The sequence below is a fragment of the Trematomus bernacchii genome, unplaced genomic scaffold, assembly GCF_902827165.1.
Source record: "Trematomus bernacchii unplaced genomic scaffold, fTreBer1.1, whole genome shotgun sequence".
Classification (NCBI taxonomy): Eukaryota; Metazoa; Chordata; class Actinopteri; order Perciformes; family Nototheniidae; genus Trematomus; species Trematomus bernacchii.
The window spans coordinates 2,417,282-2,444,129 of record NW_022987644.1 but is presented as its reverse complement, the minus strand read 5'-3'; the positions used below and the strand labels follow the sequence as shown (position 1 = coordinate 2,444,129).

Genomic DNA, 26,848 nt, shown 5'->3' with positions numbered 1-26,848 from the left:
AGAAAGGTTCTACGTTGTCCGGGCCAGCCGGTTTCTTAGGATCTAACTTAGATAATGCTTCATGAACAACATTTACAGTAAAGGAGTAAAACTGAAAGGGTTTTCCAGACCACATTGTTCAGAGTCACCGACTGTGGTGTTCACAGAAGCAGAGTTAGTCACAGAATCAAACATAGAACCGCAGGACACAAAATGCTCATTAAAACAATTTAACATAGTAGCCCTGTCCGATATAGAGCCAGATGTTGTGGTAATGCACGGAGGTAGCTCATTTCGGATCTCACCGGTGGATAGCGATTTATGGCTTTCCAAATTTCCTAGGATTATTTAGGTTTTCTGTAGTAACTGACAAATAGTACTTCGACTTAGCACTTTTGACATGTGAAGTGAAGCTATTTCTTAGCTGCCTAAAACGCAGCCATTCTACCTCTGAGCCTGATTTCCTAGCCTTTGCCCAGGCCTTGTTTCTCTCATGTAGGAGACTGGACAGTTCAGCAGAAAACCAAGGATTGTCTCGTCCCTTTACTCTAAAAGTACGTAGGGGTGCATTTATCTATAATTTCCATAAAACCAAGATAAAAATAAGACCATGCGGTGTGTTTTGCACAGTGATATCTCTGGAACCCCCTTATCCATTTTGATGGTTGACATCTCATTTGAACAGTCAAAGCAAGTAGAATCAATGGGTGGCAGACATAATGACACCAGGGGTGAATTTCATGTTATCATTTTGCAGTAAGTTCAAACATAGTGCTTACTGTACATTACTGTATATTATAAAAATGCTTGCCATGTAGGCTGTGTTTACTGGAGATGGAAATGCTTCAGTTGGTGTTGTAGCTGAGATTTTCCCGTTCCAATGATGTATGGGATGTATTGATTTGATACAAGCAAGTCAGTGTTTCATTGTGTACTTTCAACTAGAGTATATGGTCCGGACCCACCAGTGGGCCCATCAAGTTCAGCGTTCACTGCATTCACTGTGATGAATATAAAATAAGACACTGATACTGTTTTCCTCAATGAACATTTAGAGACAAATAAATATTCAGGGCTCCTCTCTCTCAGGGGCCTCTCCCTCAGGGGCCTCTCCCTCAGGGGCCTCTTCCTCAGGGGCCTCTCCCTCAGGGGCCTCTCCCTCAGGGCCTCTCCCTCAGGGCCTCTCCCTCAGGGGCCTCTCCCTCAGGGGCCTCTCCCTCAGGGGCCTCTCCTCTGGCCTCTCCTCAGGGGCCTCTCCCTCAGGGGCCTCTCCCTCAGGGGCCTCTCCCTCAGGGGCCTCTTCCTGGTCTGTTGACTGTTGGTCAGGCTCATAATCTGGATCGCTGTTGTCTTCCATTTCTGAGACATCGTCCTCTATGTCTGGTTCAATCTCCTCTTCATCTGGTTCAAAACATCAGTAATGGAGGGGCATTTACTGCAAGAAAGTGAGAGGTTTTTCTTTCTCGAGGGGCACAGAGCTCGCACCTGTGAGAAGGTGAGAGGTTCCCGTAACTTAGAGTAAATTGTTTTGTCTGGAAGGTGATGGGGGGACATAAGCACAAGAAGTGTGTGTGTGTGTGTGTGTGTGTGTGTGTGTGTGTGTGTGTGTGTGTGTGTGTGTGTGTGTGTGTTTACATTTTGTTTCTTTCTTTCTCTTTTTCAGGCCAAACCAGTGAAGCGAGGCTCGGCCAACGTGTCGTTCGCGGATCTGTCAAAGATCGGCCAGCCGCCCAACACCAACAAGTCCTAGAAGCATCTGAGCTAATTAACAACTGCAGAGTGTAAGTAATATATTTTATAACATTACAAATATAGCAATATTTACATCGAATATGGTTGAAATATACAGTATGTATACCCGTAGAAATAAAATAGGAATAATACAGTATATCAATAGAGTATCTAAGGAATGCAGTGGGGTAGTGTGAGTACAATATGTGCACATTGTACATATGTGCTACATGGTTAAGCTGTACTGAAAAAACATGTATACAGTATAATAATATTCAATGGTTAGACTAACTGTAGATCTCTCCTGTCAGATAACGTCAGCTCAGTGAGGTAAAGGACTCTCTCAGTGTTTAGATAGTTAACTTTTAGTTAGTTATCTCAGTGGGTCTCAAAACAGTTTGATCACCATTTAAGTAAACAAGTATTTCGAGGCATATGATCATGTTAAGTTAATAGACATACAATACAAGTCTCTGCCTCACATGATCCCAGGTACACAAGTGCAGTCGCTTTCATTAATAATAACAATAATATACACGTCTAATAATAAAAAGCAATAAAAGCACAATTTCAAAAAGCGTAGGAACTGGAAAGCAGTTAGAATTAAAAGCAAATTAATCCTCTTGAAATAGAACATGTCAAATATGAACATTAATCCTTTCAATTGGCCTATGCATACAAATATGGTACGCTTCAAAATTGTCCTACGTGTTATTCCAGGTTGCAGATAAGCATTTCCCAAGCTCAGATGACAAGCTGTCCCTTATCACCGAGCAGAGGAACGCGATCCTGGCTGCCTGGAATGCAGTGGAGGACCACGACAAACAGCAGCAGAAGTTCAACCAGCTGTACAGAACGCACTGGGGCAACACCCTGTACTGCCGCACTAAACGGCACAACCTTGTCGATGCTGCTGTGATACAGCGCGTGAAGATGGGCATTCGCTACGCACCAGCACAACAGGACATTAGTGCAATGAACAACAGGCTTATGTACACGCTGGTGAAACTGCTGTGGTTGAAGTCACCACAGGGTTCTCACACTAGCCCTGAGAAGACCACTATCTTGAAGGCGTATGAGAGGATCCAGCACCGGGTTTTGGAGTAGGAGCCAAAGTGTCCGGGTTCAAAAGCTGCCGTCGTGCACGTGCTGTGGCCAAAGTCTTCTGCCCTGTGAAGAGGATGTCTCCATCAAAGGGTCTGGAGAACACAGTCTACAACAGTTACCAACATTTTACAGCTGTTGTTGACGAGTTGGAGCAATGGCCTGTTGCTATGTAAATATTGTAAATAGTCATTTAAATGTTTTTCAACTTGCTGTGTTATCATTTTTATTTTTCATGTTGAGTTTTATATTTATTATATTGTAAATATATGTACATTACATTACATGTTACTTGTTATCCAAAGCGACTTACATACTCAATACTGTGGGCAATCCCCACAGGAGCAATTTGGGGTGAAGTTTATTTTCATGTCGACTTTTATATTTGATGTATATTGTAAATAGTTTTCATTCATATGTACGTCATTAATGTAAAAAGTGTAAATACTTGTATGTACATTACATTACATGTTACTTGTTAGACGCTTTCATCCAAAGCGACTTACATACTCAATACTGTGGGGTGAAGTGTCTTGCCCAGGGACACAACGACATGCTGACTGCAGTGGGGTTTGAACCTGTGCTCCCCTGATCCCAACACCAACGCACTGCGCCACAGCCTCCCTGTACATAATTGTACATCTGATTTGTATCCACTTGAGCTTTTTTACCTGTGTTTATGTTGTTGCTGTTGCCATCCTTTATACTGAATCAATGAAGGTGAATGGTTGCTCAGAAAAAGTCCTAAAGAATCCAACTGGGTTCAATAGCTGGATCATTCCTGTTCTTCTTCTGCAGTGGAGTGAGATCTCGTTGTTGTTGTTGTTGACTTGCATAACAACAAATGTTAGTTTACAAGAAGTCATTGATACCCTAACATTTGATTCATACCTGCTGATGACAAATAAATCCTGGGATCTACAAAAGTGAATGTGTTTCATGCATCTGATTTGTATCCACTTGAGCTTTTTTACCTGTGTTTACCTTAGTTTATGCTGTTGCCATCATTTATACTGAATCAATTAAATATTTTGCCAGAAAGGTCAAACTTTAGGAATACAGAGCAGTTCTTATCATGCCATAACCATAGCCATGGAGGCAGTGCAAATTAAAATATAATATTGGTGACAAAAAACACACAGAGCCATCAGTGCAATTGTTACATTCTAATTTCTCTGATATTGTAGGCGTTAATTATCTATTTATTATATGTAAATACTTTTATGTACATAATTGTATTTATAATTGTACAGAATTTAACTGTAACACTATGGTGTTTTCAATTGAATGCACTTTATACAATAAAGTGGTCAGTGCTACAGTAACAGTGAGTCGTGAAATATGAATTATTAAATGCAATAATGGGGATTAATTTGTTTATCTAAATATAGGGACAAAGGTAGAGTGCCAAATTACTTGCACAGTACACAATGTTCAGATGACTTTGCCCAAAAGCAAACATTTAAGTTGCTTGAGTCAGACTCAGAAATATTAAACCACTTTTAAAATCAGACTCTCAAGTCATAAGGAAATCCATAAAGATATCTCACTGAAGAAAAGACACATTTGAATGAAATAAGCTTTATTTGAATGAGACTTCAATTCAGAAAGACTCTTAAAATATAACTACAGCTCTCAGGACATCAGGAGGAGGAAACAGCTAGCTTGGCTCTCATAGTATTCCCACACTCTTAAAACCACTATGGTTTTTCTCCTTTGTGAACACGAAGATGTATTTTGAGAGCATCTGATCTAGTGAACGTTTTCCCACACTCTTCACACCAGTACGGTTTTTCTCCAGAATGAATACGGTGATGTGTTGTGAGATGACTTGATGTAGTGAACGTTTTCCCACACTCTTCACACCAGTACGGTTTTTCTCCAGAATGAATACGGTGATGTGTTGTGAGATGACTTGATCTAGTGAACGTTTTCCCACACTCTTCACACCAGTACGGTTTTTCTCCAGTATGAATACGTTGATGTATTTTGAGATCACCTGATCTAGTGAAAGTTGTCCCACACTCTTCACAGCTGTACGGTTTTTCTCCCGTGTGAATACGTTGATGTATTTTGAGAGTACCTGATGTAGTGAAAGTTGTCCCACACTCTTCACAGCTGTACGGTTTTTCTCCCGTGTGAATACGTTGATGTATTTTGAGATGACCTGATGTAGTGAAAGTTGTCCCACACTCTTCACAGCTGTACGGTTTTTCTCCCGTGTGAATACGTTGATGTATTTTGAGATGACCTGATGTAGTGAAAGTTGTCCCACACTCTTCACAGCTGTACGGTTTTTCTCCAGTGTGAATACGTTGATGTATTTTGAGAGCATCTGATCTAGTGAAAGTTGTCCCACACTCTTCACAGCTGTACGGTTTTTCTCCCGTGTGAATACGTTGATGTATTTTGAGAGCACCTGATCTAGTGAAAGTTGTCCCACACTCTTCACAGCTGTACGTTTTTTCTCCAGTATGAATATGCAGGTGGCGCTTTAAATCTCCAGATGTTCTAAACGATTTGTCACATTTCTGACAGCTGTGACGTCTCTCTCTTCCTTTCGGTTTCTAGAACAGACGGACAGAGAAAGAGAGAAAGTGAATCTAAAAAGCATGAATACACAAGTTAACACAATAAAAACTCACTTAGTATAAACCTTGAGTTAACAAAATACTACTTATCAACTGTTTGGGTTATATTTGATACAGCAACATTCTAACCACAGTATATACCAGAGGTGGGGGACTCGAGTCACATGACTTGAGTCGCATATTTTTTGACTTGAGACTTGCTTGACTAACATTGATAAAAAGACTCGACTTGTGTAGGGGTGTAGAGTTATTTGTTCAAGCACCGGATCGGCAAAACAGGAGAGTCTGTGAACCAGTCTGCCTTGACCTATGTATTCATGTCTGACTCTCACAGTATCTGCTGCCCGCCAACACACACACACACACACACACACACACACACACACACACACACACACACACACACACACACACACACACACACACACACACACACACACACACACACACACACACACACCACACACACACACACACACACACACACACACACACACACACACACACACACACACACACACACACACACACACACACACACACACACACACACACACACACACACACACACACACACACACACACACACACACACACACACACACACACACACACACACACACACACACACACACACACACTTTCAGAGCCCCACTCTCCATTGTTGTTAATGTGGGAAATAAAACTCTAGTTTTCATAACCACTGGCTTTTAACTGATTTAAACTCTCGATCTTCTCTCGAATTATTTATTTTTTCGGACGCCCTCTGCTCGAGTTCAGGGCGTTCCGAGCTGAATAATTGCGTCAAATGACGGCAAAACGCCCCCCCCCCTGGCGGAAACGCTTACTACAATCTACAATGCCTGAATCTCTCTTTGAAGTACCCGGATTTGATCTGTGGTGCCGATCATACTCCGAAAAGAATCAGACTCCTTTGCATACAGACTTATGCCGCAGTTCCACTACAGCGCGGAGCTCGCTTTAAGCGTGCCGTGTCGTGCCGTACCCGTTTTTGGTTGCGCTTCCACTAGGCCTAGTTACGGCCCGGCCCGGCCCGGCCCGGGGCCACTTTTTCACCTCTTTTCTGGCCCGACAAAATTGTGGTTCTATCGGGGCCAACAAACAGGGCTGAGTCGGGCTGAGTATGCTAAACTAGAGAGAGGAGCGCTGGCAAGAGGGCTAGAACTACAACAAGATGGACATATTTGACCGTGATTTAATTGTAATACACGTTTCAAAATGATGCCGAAGTAACAACATACTGATACCGGTTAGTAAAAACCATGAATTAATGCTTTGTCAAGTCTGCAGACAGACGGCAGGCGAAAAACCTTTTAAAATGCGTGTTTTTCTAGATGGAGATTGGCTAAGCCAGGGGTTTTCAAAGTCTGGGAAGGTGAGCCTCCCCTCAGAGAACATGAGAACAGCCGCGCCCCCCCTCCCAATTATTATTGCTATCATTATTATTATTATTATTGTTGTTGTTGCTATAATGCAGGGGTATTCAATTGCATTTCAAAGAGGTCCAATAAGAGCAAATGTCATTAAATGCTCTGTTTTCGCTGTCTACCTTTCTCTTTTTTGAGCACGCCATTTGAAGTTACTCCAACTGTTTCTCTCTTCTTGTCTCGTCTCTGTGTGTTTGAATCTATCGTGCTGACTCACTGACTGCACCGATTTGAATGGCTGAGTAGCGTCACCTCCTAAAAACATTAAAAAATAACTTTTTAAAACCTTTTTATCTTTATGTTTTAAATATGTGTTTTAAACATTTTTTACATTTTCAACATCGTGGATGAATCCTTATATGCTCCCGGCAACACACTGAACATCAACTTTGCCTCCTTATTACACTCACCCCTACTTTAGTGCTGGGAACAATGAGTCTGCGTCTTTGATGCGCACATGCGGGTGATGCGGGGATCAGAGTCCTGCGGGGATCAGAGTCCTGCGGGGATCAGAGTCCTGCATTGGGTCGGTACCCGACGGGTGACCCGCAAAAAAAGTGATTCGCGGGTGGTAAGTTTCCTCAGACCTCTCCCCGCGGGACCGCGCATAATCATAACCTCTGCACCGCATCAATCTGCTGCTGAGCGCGCCACATTCGAAATGGCTGAGGTGAAGCTCTAGCGGAGAATACAGCATTGTAAATAACTCTTCCTCAAGAGCGAAATCCAACGTCTGGGAGGCTTTTGGTGTCATGGAGAAAATAACCAACATCCCACGCTTTTTGAGCCAAATACGCAACTGCGTGTGTTAATAATTGCATGTTTTCAGTGCTCCTAGGATATGCGGGTTCGGGTCGGTTTGCGGATCTTGTGTCGACGGGTCGGGTCGGTTTGCGGAACTAATTGGCAATATGTGCGGGTGGCGGGGCGGGTTCGGTATTGCACGTTGCAGGTGCGGGGCGTGAGCGGGTCTTGAAAATCAGACCCGTGCAGGACTCTGGCGGGGATGCAATGTAGACAGGAATAAACGCAGATCATCCTCTGGCTGCAGCCTTGACCGGTACTTGCTTTTGATCAAAGTCAATGCGGGAAACCCGCACTCACACCGGTAGGTGGAGGTGAAGGGTATGAGCACTTTTACAACCTTTTTGGCGAGGTGGGGGAAGTCGGTCTCCACAGACAGCCAAAAGTGTGCAAGTGACACTTTACTCATCTTGTTCTCGTTACTTTTTTTTCTCATGCTGCGCCTCCCCTGAAGCTCTCTGGCGCCCCCCCCAGGGAGGCGCGCCTCACACTTTGAAAACCGCTGGGCTAAGCTAACGCAGTATATGCTCTGACCTTCCACACTCACAACAACGGCCTATACAGACATAAATAAAGCAGCGACTGTATTCACCATGACACAGGCAGTCTGTGGTTTGTACTTGTTTCACTTTTGTCGAGTTTCTGAACATATATAAGGAGCTGTGAGCTCTGAGTGCTAACAGCTAACGGCTGTGTTGTGTTTCTCGAGTTCTCATTGAAGATGACGTCACGGCTCCGCCTACACTGCGTTACTATAGTAACTACCCCAGTTCCTAAACTGTAATGGAAGCGCAGCATGAAGTGAGTCGGCCCTGTTAAGGCCCAACGCGGCCAAGCCGTACCGAGCTGTACCGAGTGTGGCCGAGGCCGACCGTGTAGTGGAAATGCGCCATAAGTGCTCACAGCCTGGCCATAGAAACAGGTACAGAGACAGAGAGACAGACAGGTGAGAGACAGAGGGAGACAGGTGAGAGACAGAGAGAGAGAGAGAGACTGAGGGAGACAGGTGAGAGACAGAGAGAGAGAGAGACTGAGGGAGACAGGTGAGAGACAGAGAGAGAGAGAGAGAGAGAGGGACAGAGAGAGGAGAGAGAGAGAGAGAGACAGAGAGAGGAGAGAGGAGAGAGAGAGACACAGCCTGGCCATAGAAACAGGCAGGTACAAGAAAACATGGCTGCCAAAAGAGGAGCGATCATGCCAACAGTGAGGAGGAACTGCTGTGGAGACAGAGCAGCACTTCCTCACACAATGCCCAACTTTTGAAGCTATACGGAAACAAATCTTCCCAAAACTCAACCATAAGCATCCTCAAATATTTAAAAATGAAAATGAAAAACAAAAAATACTCCTGGGGGAATATAAAGAGAGCTGCATTGTTGCAGGACAGTTTGTCTCTGCCTGCCACAGTTTCAGGGAATTGGACTGACCTGATACACCAGCTCTCACATCTTATATATCTTATGTATATATATCATATTTTATTTTGTATTAATGTATTATATGAATTAAATAAATCTGTATTCCTTGTAAAAAAGAAAAAAAACATGTTCTTAGAAGTTTGTTTATAACTCAGGGTTCTTACACCTTTTCCAAAGTCAAATCCAAGCACTTTTCAAGCTTTTCAAGCATCTTACAGCTGCTGTAAATTACATATTTATATACTCATACCAGAGTTCCCGTTAGCCGGTAATTACCGGACTATGACCGGTAAAATATGCTGAAGACCGGCAAATCTAAATCTCTCCGGTCAAAATGTCCGGTCAAAATAATTTCCCCTTTAGCGCAATACCGCTTCAGTTGCGCCACTTATGTGACAGACAAGAAGAGTATGTGACAGACAAGAATAGTAAATTCTAATGTCTAACACTTAATGTGGAGAAAGAGATGTCCTGTATGGTTTGATTGTGCGTTGATCTGTTGGTAATGCCTCGGGGTTCCGGTGGGCATGTAAACAAATTCATAATGCTGCTGCGCTATACTTTGTGGCCTCACCCGGTTGCATAGCGACTCTTATTGTTTAGGTGTCTTTTAATAAGCAGGTAGTCATATCATTAGCTAGAACTAGCTAGATCTGATCGATATGGACATAAACGTGAGTGAAGTCTAATCTGACGGGAGAGAGAGATCAGCTGCAGCGGTGAGCGGAGCAAAGCACACACTTCAGGTTAGAATATCACACGTAGCTATTTTAATTACCTCTCAAACTACCTAAACTAGTTATAGATATGTTTAGTTTTACTGTCGGGTCACTCATTACTGATCCGCGAGCTGCATGATACTGGCGGGCTGTCAGGAGAGGGAGAGAGCGCTCCGTTTATTATTCCCGTGTTATTGTAAATTACTGTACACTTTTGAATAATGTAGTTAATCTACTATAATTAGTTTGTTTAATATTGAATCATATCAATTTGTGTTAAAGCTCAATAAATAACCTTTGACCGGCACTTTTCTACTTTTGTCCAGAAGATTTCAACTTTAACGGACATTTTGACCGGCGAAAAAATATTCTAACGGGAACTCTGACTCATACTCAAATTATTATTTCCCTACCTCACATTAAATCAGATGTTCTTTATGCTATAAACAACCACATGTGTGTTTCATAATAGCATTCTACATGAGGATGAACAATTAAAGAAAAGAAAACTAACTAATATTTCAAAATGAGTGACCCATCTGTACGTAGACTGGGCATCCCATATAACCTGGCTGAGCCAATATAAAACAATCAGCCAAATAACTTTTCAATACATTATTGATTACTATTTTTGAGGTACTTTTAGGTTGGCAGTAAACATAAGTCGGAGGTAAATGGTGTACTTTTACTCCACTACATGTATTTAATACCTTTAGTTACTTTACAGATGTGGATGAATGATGTGAAATATAATCAAGTGTTAAATGAGACTTTAGTTCCACCTGGAGTAAATTCACAAGCTACCCTGCAGTATACAAAGTCATTCAAACTAGCTGCACCTTTACCAGCTTTGATAACACTTTAATGATCAATCATTATAAAACATATCATATATAATTATTAGGGATGCTCCGATCGCCCATTTTGGGGCCGATCGCCGGAATCAGTATCGGCCGATACCAATCGCCGATCCGATCGAGTGGGCGGGGCCTATGGGGATCTTCCATTCAGTGTTGCCAACTTGGGGACTTTCCAAACCCTCCGGCTTCTTTTTTTTGTCAAAAGCGACTAGCGACAAATTCAGCTACATTTTCTGGTGTTATTGGAGACTTTCTTGTGTTTGGAGAATCTGATGTGATAGCATGTAATTGTTACGCAGTTACTTTCCTCAACGAGCAGCGGGTGCTGAGCCCCTCCGCCGTCTCAAAGCACTCACAGGCAGCCTCGCGCGGCAGCTGCACTCGAGCAGAGCGGTGGCAAAGTGACCCAAAAGAGACACACATATAGTCCAGACTATATTAATTGTGCATGCGCAAAGCCATCGCTGATCTCGCCCTGGCTTGCAGTGGGTGTTTCTCAATCGCGAGTAAAGCTGCTTCAGAGCCACTATTTAAGCATACTACGTCATCGAGTGCCGCCGAAGTACTGTTCCAATCTCCAGCATACTTGGAAATCTACCGAGCCCGGCGAACTCCGTTTGGAGAAATATCGAGGCTGCACATGAGTAGACTCTGCGGTCTTAAAATCCCCACAATGCTTTGCGCACGGACCAATTTCCCCAAATCTGTGGCGGAAGATGTAAGGTGAGGCCTCTCATATGACGCACACCTGCACACTTGCTAGCGTGTTCCACTCTTCGTTTTCCGAATGCCAGGAAGTATTCTTGCCACGCTTCTGAAGCAAGATGCTCGGCAGACATGTGCTACCAAGCAAGCGTACTCGTGATTGAGAAACACCCAGTGTGTCTCTTTTGGGTCACTTTGCCAGTCCCAAGCCCAGATAAAGAAGGAAGGTAGCAATTCCATCCCACATAACCATTTTTTTTATTAAATGGGACTAATTCTTTAACAATACTGGACAACATGTATGTATGTAATGTTGGACTCTCCAAAGCATTAAAGTCATCAAGTGATGGACAAACATAAACATTAAAAAAAAAAAGAATCAACAGAAGGAAGTTCATTTGTAGTTCTAAACACATTAAGGGTGTTTTGTTCTTCACTTTTTGTATATAAAATATGCAAATTAGGCGATGACATCATTTAGCGACTTCTAGCTACTTTTAGGACAGCCAATAGCTACTTTCCTTACTATGGAGTTGGCAACACTGCTTCCATTTAAAGTGATGTTTAAAACTCAGTTAATGGGGCTCATTCACTGGCGCTTCCACAAACAACCAACATAATTATTAAATTCAAATGAAGTACATTATTCAAGTTTACATTAACTTGGGATAATAACACGGGAGAAATGAGCGGAAGCGCTCTCTTTTCCTCTCTCCCCTGACAGCCCGTCAGTATCTCCTGCAGCTCACTGATCCAGTAATGAGTGACCCGACAGTGAAGAATAAATATATTTATAACTAGTTTAGCTTGTTCCAGAGGTAGATAAAATAGCTAAGTGTGTTAGGTCTAACTCTTAATGTGTGTTCTGCTCCGCTCACCGGTCCGTCACAGCGGGTGGAGCTGCAGGATTTCTGCTTCACACACACGTTGCATACCGCTATTTTATTGTCATTTTTGGACACTTAAAATACTGCCAGACTGGTGAAGCCATTTTGGCGAGCTTGTTTTACCGCGCACAGAGAAAAGTGTCATGTATTTTACATGCAACGTTAGCCTAATCTAAAATGCTCTACTACGGCGTACCTTTCGTGGGGTGTGTGGCTCGTCAGCGCAGACTCTCGCATCGTTATGTTTGCACACTTTGCAGGAGGCTACTCTTGGGCTTGACCCTCGTCTTAGCCATGGCTTGTATTTGTCTTCTGCTAGCCAACGCTCGTTGAAACGGCAACCTCCTGGCATACTGTCATCTATCACTCATCAGAATGCCTAGGTCACACACGTAACAAAAACACTTGCCGGTCAAGCGCATAGCGCGGGAAGGCTGGGTCGGAGCTGTTTTATGTAAAAGCGAAGCAATTAAGCGCGCTCAGACTTCATTTTCTTTTAATCTAAAAATCGAAGTAAAGCATTTACAATTTCAATCACTTTATCCCAAATTCAAGCACCATTCCCAAAATTCAAGCACTTTTCAAACCTTGAAAACACCTCGTACAATTTCAAGCATTTTCAAGGATTTCCAGCACCCGTACGAACCCTGATAACTGTTTATTTGTGTGTATTTTTGTATAGATGTTGCAACTATACAGAGCTTTGGCAATACTGTATGTAACTATGGTCATGCTAATAAAGCTATTATTGAATTGAATTGACTGCCCTTTGTACATGTAGCTGTGGCTGACAACAAATAATGTTATTATGAATACATGTGCCTCCGAGTCCTGCATGAACTGTGCATAGACTGTAATTTAACATTGGTCATATGGTGGTATTGGAGAACCAACTATTTTTCAGGTGGTACTTGGTGTAAAAAGGTTGAGAACCACTGGCCTAGAGAATTTGGGTGTATTTTACTGTTTGTTGTTTACGTGCCTCCCAGCGGCCGGCTCCATCGCTGACTGTGTTCACGAGCTGCAACTCAGCCACCCCGATGCACCGGCAATAGTGCTCGGGGACATGAAGCAATGTCGCCTGGAGACTGTGTTACCTGGGTTCCAGCAGTATGTTAGGGATCACAGCAGGAAAGACAATATCCTGGACAAATGCTTTGTTAATGATAAAGTAGCCTATGTGTCTAAATACAGACCACCAATACTGAACTCTGATCATAATGTTGTGAATATGATACCAGTGTATAAGACCAAACTGAAGGGAAGTCAACCAGAAAAGAAAGTAATAAGGACATGGACAAATTAAAGTAGGGAACAGTTGAAAGCCTGTTTTGATTGGACAGATTGGGACATTTTTCAGGAAGGTTCACTAGATGAAATAACTACTATACTAATTGTCTATTACCATCTGGCCGGGGACAACAGCTGGAAATTAGCCATGTCGGCTAAAGCTGCTCCATTTACTGTTTTTGTGACAGTTCATCGATGGGGACTGTCCACGACACTATTAATAAATAAACTAAAAACTAAACTAAACTAAAAAACTACTGTTACCAAAGACTATATTAACTTCTGTGTTCCCACTAAAGAAATACAAATCTATCCAAGTAATAAATCATATGTGACTAAGGCAGAGGTGGGAGTAAGTCCTACATGTGCAAGTCATGAGCAAGTCTCAAGTCTTGACCTACAAGTATCAAGCAAGTCCCAAGTCACTGTGGTGAGAGTCAAGCAAGTCAAGTCAAGTCATTGCTCAGGTCAAGTCAAGTCAAGTCAAGTCATTGCTCAGGTCAAGTCAAGTCAAGTCATACAAAATTCTGATGAATAAGCCCAGTTTCCGCATTTAAATCAGTTAAAAGACAGTGGTTATGAAAATGGATTTAACCCACACTATGATCTTCATTACATACACAGTTAATCATTTGAAATCTAATTTAGACCGATGACAATCATATTAGATTCATATTAACCCTAGAACTGCAGACAATATAGCTAGGACTCAAAAAGTCTGTTCAAAAAGGCAGAATTCCAGGTAAGAAAATCGTATATGGCATTTGCCATTACACATATTTAATTTAAATGTCTGTTAACACTAGAACCGCCAACAGCGTCAGCACCTACATAGATATCATATTCAAATCATTTAATTTGTTCCTCTTCATAATTTCCTTATAAACTAAGTAGGACGATTTAAAACTCACTTAATTGGGTTAATTTAGAAATTGCTTCAGTTTATCATCATAACAGATCAAAAAGTTCAGATTCATTTTACAATAAATCAAGGAATGATGCACTTCTACAAACAAAAACAACATAATTAAAACATTTAAACAAACTACTAAAAGTAGATGAACTACATTATTCAACAGTTTACAGTAACTTCTGATAACACAGGGGAAATAAACGAGGCATCTCTTTTCCTCTCTCTCTCTCCCTCTCCTGACAGCCCGTCAGTATCAGGGTTAGTCAAAATGAATCCCTTGGCGGTTCTAGTGTTCATTTACCGTTTTGTCTTCTCTTTGTAATGCTTAATCGATTTGAAACCAAGTCTAACGTAGCTTAAACTTAACGTTAGCTTTCTAGCTAACACAACACATTCACGCACCTTTCTCTGGGTTTTTTTGTAGTGACGAATGAAGTTGGATGTTGTGGTGGTCGTGTCACTGATCTTTATGCTGCAGACCCTGCATACCGCTGTTCTCTTTTTATTAGCGTCATCGACAACATAATCCTTGAATCCAAACTTCACTATTTTTGGAGTAACGCTAGCCGCTGCCATGTTAACTGACGCTCCTGCCGTCTAGTGGGTTGCCAGGTTTGCGCGCATGGCGCTATAATCACCCAATCACGTTTTTCGAAAAAACTAAACGTAATATCTCACTACAAAAACAAACGCAAATATTTAATTTTAAACAGACAAGTCCTTTCAAGTCATCTGTCTCAAGCTTAAGTCAAGTCTCAAGTCATGAATACCAAGTCAAAGTCAAGTCAAGTCTTTTATCAATGTTAGTCAAGCAAGTCTCAAGTCAAAAAATATGCGACTCGAGTCTGACTCGAGTCAAGTCATGTGACTCGAGTCCCCACCTCTGGACTAAGGACATTAAAGCTCCCATGTCATGGCCATTTCCACTGATCATAATTCCATTGTTGAGGTCTACTAGAATAGATTTATATTGTGCAATTTTCCAAACTCACATTGGTTTCTCATACAGCATCTCTGTAAACTACGTGTATTCACTGAATTTCACTCTCTGCCTTTAACGGCTCGTTGTAGCTCCAATAGCTCCAGCCCCCACCCTCCCTGTGAGCACAGTGTGCTCTGATTGGTCGGGACGTTGTGAATCGCGCTGAGTTCCGTGGAGGTGTCGTTTCCTTGTTAGCGATACACAGCCAAACTCATCCTGAGCACACACAAAGTCACAGCCGAAGTAAAAACAATAAGTGTGGCTTGATATTGAGTAAGAAAAAGGTTGATAAACGCTGTGAGAATGGGTCTGCAGAGAGAATTTCTCATGTATTGTGTTTGTCTTATTTGTCTATGTTGATGTTACACATGGAGCTGCTGTGATGCAAGTCACATTTCAGACTTGATTTGACAATTAAAGTATTATGGTATCGTATACAACAACGTTCTAACCTATATCTAACCATATTGTGCATTCATATTGTATATTTCCAAACAGGTTGTGATCTTTCATTTGGGGATAACAGTGTTAGGCATTTGTGAGGTGCAACAACATTAACATGAACCTTTCTGTTGGTCGCTTGTTAGCAGACCCTCCACGCGATAGCAGAGCGAACAGGTACAGCAAGCGAGGGATCATTGTCCACTAGTAAATCGATTGCAGATGGCGTCGTGCTCGCGGACGGATACAAACAAAATAATAATGAATGGGTCGCGAAATATACTTTGGTGGCCGTTAAACCTGGGTGGCCCAAGTAAAGTCTATGTGTGGGAAACCCTGGACTTGAATTGAGCCGTCCCTAATAGATACTATCTCTTTACGCATTAGTGATGGGAATTCCGGCTCTTTTTAGTGAGTCGGATCATTTGGCTCGGCTCACTAAGAAGAGCCGGCTCTTTCGGCTCCCAAACGGCTCTTCGTGTTACCAGTTTACCAGAGCCTCAGTTTCGCCAGTTCACGCGCGTGCTCCACTAGCACCGCCCGTCAAGGCTCGCCGGCAGTACACTTTCCGTCACAGGAACACGCTTTGCTGGCGGCGAAAAGAATCCCACCAGACTCCATTGCCCCTCCAACAGAGGGATGTCCTTGTCCTTTTCGTCATTTCAAGCGATAAAAACTCTTTTGGACGCCCTCGGCTCGAGTTCAGGGCGTTCCGAGCTGAATAAGGGCGTCAAATGACGGCAAGACGCCCGCCTGGCGGAAACGCTGGAATTAGGAATATATTGTGATGAAGTGCACACTGACCTGAGCTCCAGGGGTCTCCTTGTTCTCATCCATGCTGCTCTCCTTCTCCGGCTGGGTCTCTGAAATAATCAACACAACTACAGCTGACACAAAACAAGACAACTCAATGCAACCACAACAAAACTAATCTACAGCTACTTCGTAGGTTCATAGCAGAGGTGAGAAGTAACTAAGTACATTTACTCAAGTACTGTACTTAAGTACTATTTAGAGGTACTTTTACTTTACTTGAGTATTTCCATTTAATGCTACTTTGTCTGCGACAATAGGAGACAGTAATAAAGCTGCTTCACTGAAGAGGAGAAACTCACAGCTCCAGGACTCTGTCAGTCAGGAGGAGACTAGAAACAACAAGTCAATAAACTGAGGATTCATCCTGTAACATAAAGGAGTTACCTAACAGAAACCAGTATGCTAACGGTAATAAAGAAGAGTTACCGTACTAAAACAATATGCTGAAGGTAAAAAGGGAGCGTTTACTCAAACTAAACGGTATGCATATAACTTATGAGTATACTGTGGGATAAATAATGTTAGAGAAAGTAATTAAGGTATTTCCTCCACCTGAATGAGAATAAAAGACACACACTTATATTGCTTATATTTAGTGTTTTATCACATTATGTGCAGTGCCTTGTCTTATGCTGCTGTGACGTAAACATGTTCCAAATTGATCAATTTAGTCAATGTGATGCTAAGCAGAGGAGAAAATTGTAGAAAGGTCAGATAGTTATTAACGTTACATGCAAATGACTTTAACCATTACGATAAAAAGTTATTATTATTAAATTATTATTAATATAATACAAATATTTAGATATAATTCTTCATAATCTGTGTAGCAACTTACATTCTAATTTACAGCTCACAGTTTGTTCACTTTTATTTCATTAAAATGACTTTATTCACATAGAAAATGACATTAATGGTTGTTTGAACCACGGTTATAACGCTATCTGTGTCATTAACTATCACTAAGTTAACACAGAAAGCAAACATTAGCTAGTGAGACTGTTTAATGTACTCCATGTATACAGTATTTTCTGTATATTGTGTATTCTTTAGATACTCTAGTCATGTGTCCTGTGTGTAAACTTGCTGCTAATGCTTCATTATTATTATATCTTATTGCATCTTTTAAATATGTTTAACTCGTGTAATGCCTGAAAACACTTCTGCTGTGACACAATCATTTCCCAGTTTAAGATAAATCATTATTTAAATAAAGTATATATATTTATATATTTTAATGAGCTAAACCGTCGCTTAGCTTAGCGTTAGCTGCTAACTGAAGAACCCCATTCATTTCAATGGGAAAAATGCTACGTCACGGTGAGTGGCGATGCTAATAAGCTAGTTAGCATATATTTAAAACCATATCTATGGTAAAGAGCACCAACACAACAACTCAAACTGTCTTAAAGACAACTGGTGTAATAAATAACTAACATAAAGTCAGCTGAGCATTACAAATAAACTGTTACTTACCCAGAGCCGAACTAGAATAATAACTGTAGCTGTTAGCCGTTAGCTGTTAGCGATAGCTTTTAGACGATAGCTGTTAGACTTTAGCTGTTAGCCAATAGCTTTTAGACTTTAGCTCTTATCCGATGGCTTTTAGCCTTTATTTAAAGATAATTTGAGACTATTTTTGTCACACATTTTAAGTTTTTTTGTGAGTCTCTTTCTTCCAAGATTACAGCTGTTGTGTTAAATAAGATAACTTCTTGTGAGGGCTACAAGCCTCACAAACGAACACACATCCTAAAGGTTATGCTTTTGTTTACATCAGACATACACAGACACATTGATTTGAAACAGCTTTGTTTTTGCTAGATTGAGTGCACGCAATATTGTTTAAAATATCTATTGTTAATTGTGTTGTGTGTAATCATATTGTCAGTGTCTTACAGCTCACCTTGCTCCTGGCCAAAGGCTGCGCTGATGGAAAACACCTGCCTTCATAGATGTGTCAGCTAATTGGACTACGCCATTCCTCTCAAACCCTGAGGGGTGTTTAAAGAGGCCACTCCATTTAAGCCACCCTTTTTTTAGAGCCTGTCCCCCCTGCACACAACAATGGACTGGCCAGTAGGGCTATACATTCCTGCAGTGTGGAGATGAGGGGGGGTATGTGAGTTGCTCTTGGGCAGAAGAGCACACAGGATGTCACCCATTTTTGTGACGTTTTGTTTATGCGTTAAATGCTAGATTGTGTATGTTTATATCTACACCTTTTTGTTTAAACCTAATTGATTTTATTACCCATCTTAAAACTGTACATATATTGGGTAAATAAAATCCTTATTTTTGCACCTCAATCTGCATTCCTGATTTTTGCGTACCCTGGTCCTTCACACTTCTGATTCCTGATTAACTGTAAACTAAGCTGGTGTAAATACACTTAATGAAACCTCTGCAGGGTTGCGGTCGAATACTCCAAAAAAACAGCTCCTAAATTCTAACCCTATCGTCTATTCCTTGACCTCGGAGTGAAACGTCATGGGGTTAAGGGATAGTGGATAGGAGAATTCAAAGGGATTTAGGAGAAGAGACTGCGGTACTTTAGAGAATCCGACTGCACTTTCACTATCCGACGTGTTTATGATGCGCCAGCAGAGGTCATAAATGTGCGCCTGCTGCTGTGGGGAAACTATGGAAACTACAGTTTTCTATACAGCGGACTACAACATGGATGTTTAATAAGAACGAGGGACTACTGTAAACTCATCTAGAGACTCTGCACCGTGCTCTGATGCTGTTGTTTTATGCTTTATGAACGGGGACAACAGAGAAACATATTCTTCATGACCAAAGTTGGAATTGAAATAAAAAAGGAAAGTGAAACTTATGCTCGTCACCCTCTCCCTCCGGTCCTCATTAATACAAATGATCCCAATACGTATGATTGTATGAAAAGATCTTAAAATCAATACAAATGTATTTATTATAAACGTTAGTCCTTAACATCTATCACTGTGTATATCACCATTCAAACATCTTTTAAAAGTTGAACAAACCCCACACAGCTCAGTAAAGACTGTGAAATGTTGACTTTATTTGATCATTTCAGTCAAAACTAACGTTCATATTTCTCTCTTTGATTATAATACTGATGAACGTTCAAAACAAAGCACTTTGGCAACTTACCACATACGTTTTAAAATGCTTAATAAGCACCGTAACTTTCATGATATCATTTCTCGTTCATAATCGGTTGTTTCCGTGAACGGCCGACTGTTGTGTGACGGCAAATGCCGCAGCCGCAAGGCATTGTGGGGCAGCATTTTCTCCTCTCCTTTCAGTTAGGGAGGTCCAGTGGTTCCTAAGCTAAAGGAGGTTATAAAGGAAGTTTGAAACCTCCTTTCCTTTTAATTTAGAGAATTCGAACGGCACTTATCATGGCTGCCACTGAGGGACTTCCGGGTCATTTCACTCCGTTAGGAAGGTTCCTAAACTAAATGGACTATTCGAATGCAACCCAGGGCCCTTTCTCATGTCATCAAATGTTCCTCCTCGACTCCCCTCCTCGACTCCTATCCTCGAGACTTAGTCCCGCCCACAGGAGATGCGAGCGGAGGAGCCGAGGAGGGGAGCCAAGGAGAGAGGAGGGGAAGCAGCAGGCGGTTAGAGAAATGAGAACTCCTCTCCTCTGAGCGGTCATTTTAAAGAGACGTCCATTAATGATGACAGGAGGCACAGCAGCCCTCTGTCTGATGGACAGATGTGTTCATGACGACTTATATATTTACTTTTAATTCATTCACAGTGCGGTATAATGAGACAATAACAGGCTACAGATGCGGACATACACACAGACACACAGACACACACACACACACACACACACACACACACACACACACACACACACACATATATGTATATATTTATATAAATATATACAATTTTAGAATCAAACAGAGCACTCTCATAATAACGTAACACTATCAGAGACTGGATATATCCCCCCCCCCCCCTCTGGTCGCTACAATGAGGGAAATAAATGAGGGGCCAAAAGTTTTATTTACAAGTATTACAAGTAAGCAGAGGACACCAAACCAACTGAGACCTGTCTGTCCGCTGCATCTACGCACACACTGCACCACACACACCTACACCACACACACGCACCTACAGCTCCTAAAGCATATCATCAGGCTACAGCCGTTGTGTATTTTATTATGTGAAGCACTAAATGGTTTTAGAAAAATATCGACTTTGTTTGTAGATATCTACTAAACTAAAGCAAATAAAGAGAGTAGGCCTGTTATACTGAGTGATATATATTATACACACTGCTCTGCTTTCTGCACGGACCTCACAGCTGTTCTCACTGTAAACATCGCGTCGCGATGAAAGCAGTTCATAAAATAATATCCAGGGAATGCATGCAGAGCTGTCATTGGCTGAGATAAGTCCGGCCGTGCGTCACGACTCTTTGAAACATCTCTGTTGCCGGAAATGCATCCACGAAGGAGCCGTGGAGGACCGTGGAGGACCCATCAGTGTATCCTCGGTTATAGCTCCTCCAGAGAGCCTCCTCGACGCTCGATGCTCGATCCTCAATGTGCATTTAGAGAAATGAGATGTCCTTCAACATGGCGCGCTAAAATTCATTTCCGGGTCACTACCGGAGGACCGAGGAGTCGAGGAGTCGAGGAGGGACATTTGATGACATGAGAAAGGGCCCGGGGGTGTTTCTCAATCGCGAGTAAAGCTGCTTCAGAGCCACTATTTCAAGCATACTACGTCATCGAGTGCCGCCGAAGTACTGTTCCAATCTCCAGTATACTTGGAAATCTACCGAGCCCGGCGTACTCCGTTTGGAGAAATATCGAGTCTGCACATGAGTAGACTTCGCGGTCTTAAAATCCCCACAATGCTTTGCGCACGTACCAATTTCCCCAAATCTGTGGCGGAAGATGTAAGGCGGGGCCTCTCATATGACGCACACCTGCACACTTGCTAGCGTGTTCCACAATTCGTTTTCCGAATGCCAGGAAGTATTCTTGACTCGCTTCTGAAGCAAGATGCTCGGCAGACATGTGCTACCAAGCAAGCGTACTCGCGATTGAGAAACACCCCGGGTGTCTAATCCACTCACCTCTTCTTCGACTTCTCTCGGTTTTTGGCGGATTGCAAAGAACTTTAAAGGTGCATACCGCCACCTACTGTACATGAGTGTGATTGAATCATCATATCATTCCATCTCTCATGGACGTATCTATCTATGATCTAAACAAAAAATAAATAAATCAACAAAAAACATAAAATAAATAAAACAAAACAAAATAAAAATCTATGATCTTTCCTGACCTAATGTTAAATTATGTTTCCTACCCCAGTTTCCCTCAGAAAGGTAAACAGTGCCTTTCTGGTAGCTCTTACTCCTTCTGTTCCCAGAATACCAACCACACTCCATTCCCTCTCTGCCTCTAAAACTTTAGCCTTTAGTTGTCCTCTTCCAGCTTTATAGATGACCCAATGTAACAAGATATGTTCCACATTTTCTTTAACTCCACAGCTCCTACACTTGTCACTGTCACTTTTCCCCATGATATACAGCGTACCATTCAATGCTGTGTGATCCAGTCTGAGTCTAGCTATCATGATTTCCTCCCTTCTGTTTCTTTCTTTATAAATATGAATTGTGATTGTCTTTTGAACTTTATGATACTCTTTGCCTTTCTGGTCTTTCTCCCACCTTTTCTGCCAGATCTCCATCCCTTTCTTCTTAATGACTGCTTTTCCTTCTCCTTCTCCAAATTGAACTGTGATGTTATTTCCTTTTGTAGTGCACTTTTTGCTCATTTATCAGCACACTCGTTCCCTTTCACCCCCTCATGCAGGCACCCAGCAGAACTGCAGATCCATACCGCCTCTGTGAAGTCTTGACAGGCTGTGGTTAAGTTCTATGAGAATGTCTTCTCTGGCAGTTGTTGACTGTATGCTTTTTAATATGGACAATGAATCTGTGCATATCACCACCCTATCTGGTCTGACCTCTTCAACCCACTGTAATCCTATTATTACTGCCAGCATTTGTGTTGCGTATACTGATAGTTGATCAGACGCTCTTTTTGAGATCGATATTTTAAAGTCTGGGATGTATATACCAACTCCAACACACTCTTCCTTGTTCTTAGGACCATCTGTGTACATTTTGAGGTAATTGTAGTACTTTTCATTCAGGTACATACTTGTTTTAATTCCCACTTCATTTATTTGCCACTCTTTTTTCCTTTCTACGATACTCACATATGTTTACTTCTGGGGAAAGCCATGGGGGAACACGGCTAAATGGGCTTGCTTTGGCAAACGTGATGGTCTTCACTCCACATGCCCTCGTTCTCTCCTTACTCGTCCAGCCAAACCTACGCCCCTGGAACTTTGCATATTCCCAACAATCCTGTAGTTTTCTGTTTGTGATATTTTCCTCTCCACTTCCTTGAACCCTGACCCAGTATGACAGAGCAAGTTTCTCTCTTCTGATCTCCAGAGGTGTCTCTCCTGCTTCTATCAGAACTGCATTGATAGGGGATGACTTTATCGCTCCAATACACAGCCGCAATGCTTTATATTGTATTCTATCATAAAAGCAATGTTCTTGCTGCTGCTCCATACACTATACAACCATAGTCTATTGTGGACCTCATAATTGATCTGTATATGTCTATTAATGCTTGTTTGTCTGCGCCCCAGTTGCATCCAGCTTCAGCTCGTAATAGATTTAATACTTTTTTGCATTTTGTTTCCACTTGATTAATATGCATTTTCCATGTGTATTTGCTATCAAACCACAGTCCTAGGTATTTGAACTCATTCACCTTTGTCATTGGACGATCATAGTGTTAGCTGTTGGCCATCAATCTTGCGTTTATTTGTAAATACCGTGACCTCATAGAGAGGCGAAGTCCCTCCCCTTCCGGTGGACCTCCATGGGACCTTATTTCGGAAAAATTATGTATTGAAGTCAATGGAGAGAGAAAGATTATCTTTCGATCCCGTTTGAATTGTGCCACGAATTACACATATGTTGTTTGTCAATTTAAAAGATAATTTTGCAAGTCAAAAAAAAAAAAAATGTGTCGTAAAACTGTGAAGTAACACTTTTTTTGTGTGAAACGCTCAATGAACTACATCTCTGGTCAACAACACACGTCACCAAGATGGCCGTCACTACTGTCTTGTCAACAAAACGATTGACTATCCTCACTATCAGCACAATGAAACACGTCCTGAAGAATGTCATGCAAAGCTGCCTGCCTGCCTTCCTTTGATTCTCTCTGAACTGCCTGGTCGTTTTAATGTTTAATGTCAACCATTTGTGCAGATAGCATGAAGTAGAGAAGATCGCTAGCGTTAGCGTTAGCATTTCTCCCCCGGGCTTAAATTGTGTATTATAGAATGATCACACCGGTGACAGTACTCTTCAAAGGGTTCACGAAATATGACTACTACTCTTACTGTTTAACATTGTGGGTTACTTAATGTTACTTCATGTTAAGGCTAATAAAAATGACAAGGCTGTAATGCTAACTAACGTGCTAGCTACTAGCTAGCTTGATCCACACACTCCTCTTTCATCAGACGGGAAGCAAAAGAACGAGCAAGACCCATTGCTGGTATAATAACAACCTGGTACTAAGCACACAGGCATCTTGTGAAAGTTATCTTATCTTAGCCAGCGCCATATGGCGCTGATCGTATATAGCCTATACGCAGGGTTGCCAACTTTGGGTACCTGGCTGGAGTGAGATTTTGATATCATGGGTTTAATTCGGTTTAATTACACATATGCGCACGAAATGACTGCTATCGTGTCAGCAGCGGGACCTTAGCATATATATAGGATATATATACAATATATACAAATACACAATAATGGACACAGACTATAAAGGGCACACAGTTTCATTCACTAATGAAAGTCAAACATGTTTGTTTCCACTGTTTTATTGTGTGCCTGTCGCGATAAGCAATTAATTGACTTATCGTACGATAAATAAAAATGAACTCGATAACTTTTGTGACCTCGATAAATTGCCATTTACATGAGGATGTGACTAGCAGTTTGAAAGGATGTACTTGAATTATTATTATATATTATCATTATGTCAGTGGTCTAAAATGGTCATACAACGGTGCTGACAATATTATCGTTTATCGCAATCATTTCCGGGAAAATGTATCCAACAAAATTAATTATCGTGAGAGGCCTATACATGAAACACACACACACAAACAAATCTACAGACTTACTCCAAACTGCCACATATATTAATTAACACACTCTCACTCTCATATACTCTTTGACTCTATTTTGGCCTTGTAGAACAATAAGCAGCAGACTTTTACTTTTTTATCATTTCTACTGGATCTTAGATCTGCACATGCGCAATACGGGTCGGCAGTTGCGGCTCCAGAGTATTTTTGTTGGGTAATCTATGGTAGGGCTAACCCATACAGTGGTGGGGCTCAAATCAGTATTTGCAATGTAATTACATACACGCTCCCCCCGACAGTGAAACGCCACGCGTAAGGTTTAGATTATTTCCCTGTCTCAATCCAAATTGAACTGTATGAAATAAAAAGGCACATTTGTCTTGTAGTAAATAAAAAGGGCGACCTGGAGCCAATCCTGCAATTTCCCCACAGGTGAAAGAGTTGACATGCTGAAAACCCAACCCCTGCAGGGGGGTCTGGGGGGATTCTTCCCCAGGAGATTTTTTTTAAATACTAACATCAAATACACATTCTGGTACTCTCTTGAGAAGAAAAATAAATAAATCTATTACTCCACATTTAAAAAATGAATGCCATTTTAGTTTTTTGTTACTTTGTTCTGAAAGCTGAACCTGCTGCTCCTCACAGAGAGAAGAGGGAAGAGGCTGTGTGAATTACTTTACATTGTGGATAAGGGTGGATAGCCCCCATTGTTCTGTGTGTCAAAATGAAAGACAGCCCACACACCTATCAATCATCAAACCGTGGGGTCTTATTTCATTACGTGTTGATTTCTATCAACACGTAATGTTGTATCGATGTATATAGAGATGTACTACCGCAAAAGTATTCTCCGTCGGGACTTCCTGCAACAACACCACGCCGTTATCGTGATTCTGATTGGCCAGAAGACATTATCAAAGATGTTCTATTGAGAAGACAATCACTACGTGACAAAAGTTTTCAAAACCGTTTCTCGTCTTCGGTATTCTTGTTTTTGGCGTGAGAATAGTTTAGGCAGGGTGAGAGCGTGAGATTGAGAGTGAAAGCGTGTGTCACACGCCAGATGCGTGAGAGTTGGCAACCCTGCTATACGGTATTATACGTATATCGTAGTGTCTCAATTGTGACATCACTTACGCGACTCTGGGATTTGTAGTCTTTCTAGTTACGTATTTTTCATAGTCTTATATTTCAACAGTTTTACGACAAACTGTGACTTTTTTGACATGGAAATGATTTTTTAAGATTGACAAACATCATATGTGTAATTCATGGCACAATTCAAACGGGATCGAAAGATAAGTTTTCTCTCCCCATTGACTTCAATGCATAATTTTTCCGAAATAAGGTCCCATTACCCGGAAGTAAGTGGGCGTGACTTCGCCACTCTATAGCCTACAAGAAGAGAGCCCAGCCGGATACGTCTCTCTCTCACTCCTCTGGGCACTCTCTCCGTGCCAGCCTCGGGGACCTGTTGCTGGTTCCATTCACTATTTTGTTTATTATAAATAAACAATTGTTATATTCTTGCCCCTCGTCTCGCCTCCCTGCTTTTTGTTGCAGCCCAGGAGCCGGGTTGTAACAACACTTAGAGCTGAAGTCTTTACCACGCTGCGGTATAGAAAGCGTGGGAACAGAAAAGGTGTGAAGCGTTTCTTCACATGGTTTATGCTTTGCATCCTCAGATGATATCAGGTTTCAGTCGTGAAGAAGTACTCAGATCTTTGATTAGAAGTGCAACAATACTATGATACATGTAGAAGTCCTGCATTCAAAACGTTATTCAGATACAAGTACAACATAAAAACATCAAAGTAGGAACACTAAAAATACTCAACATGCAGAATACCATTTTCAGAATTATATTATATTCCTGTATTATTATTAAAGCGTTCATGTGCTCCTTAGCTTTATTGTTGTTGCTATGTCAATAGTGCAGG

At 41.6% G+C, this 26,848-nt stretch overlaps 1 protein-coding gene across 1 annotated transcript in view; it reads right to left on the bottom strand.

Moving 5' to 3' along the window:
• Positions 1–4,502: 4,502 nt before the first annotated feature.
• The window catches only part of LOC117485243 (zinc finger protein 420-like), a 30,268-nt gene continuing 7,922 nt past the window's right edge, over positions 4,503–26,848 (bottom strand). Inside the window, exon 3 of the mRNA XM_034133789.1 lies at positions 4,503–5,233. Within this exon, the coding sequence (XP_033989680.1) occupies positions 4,515–5,233 (719 nt within the window). The 3' untranslated portion in view covers positions 4,503–4,514. The remainder of the gene's footprint in view (positions 5,234–26,848) is intronic.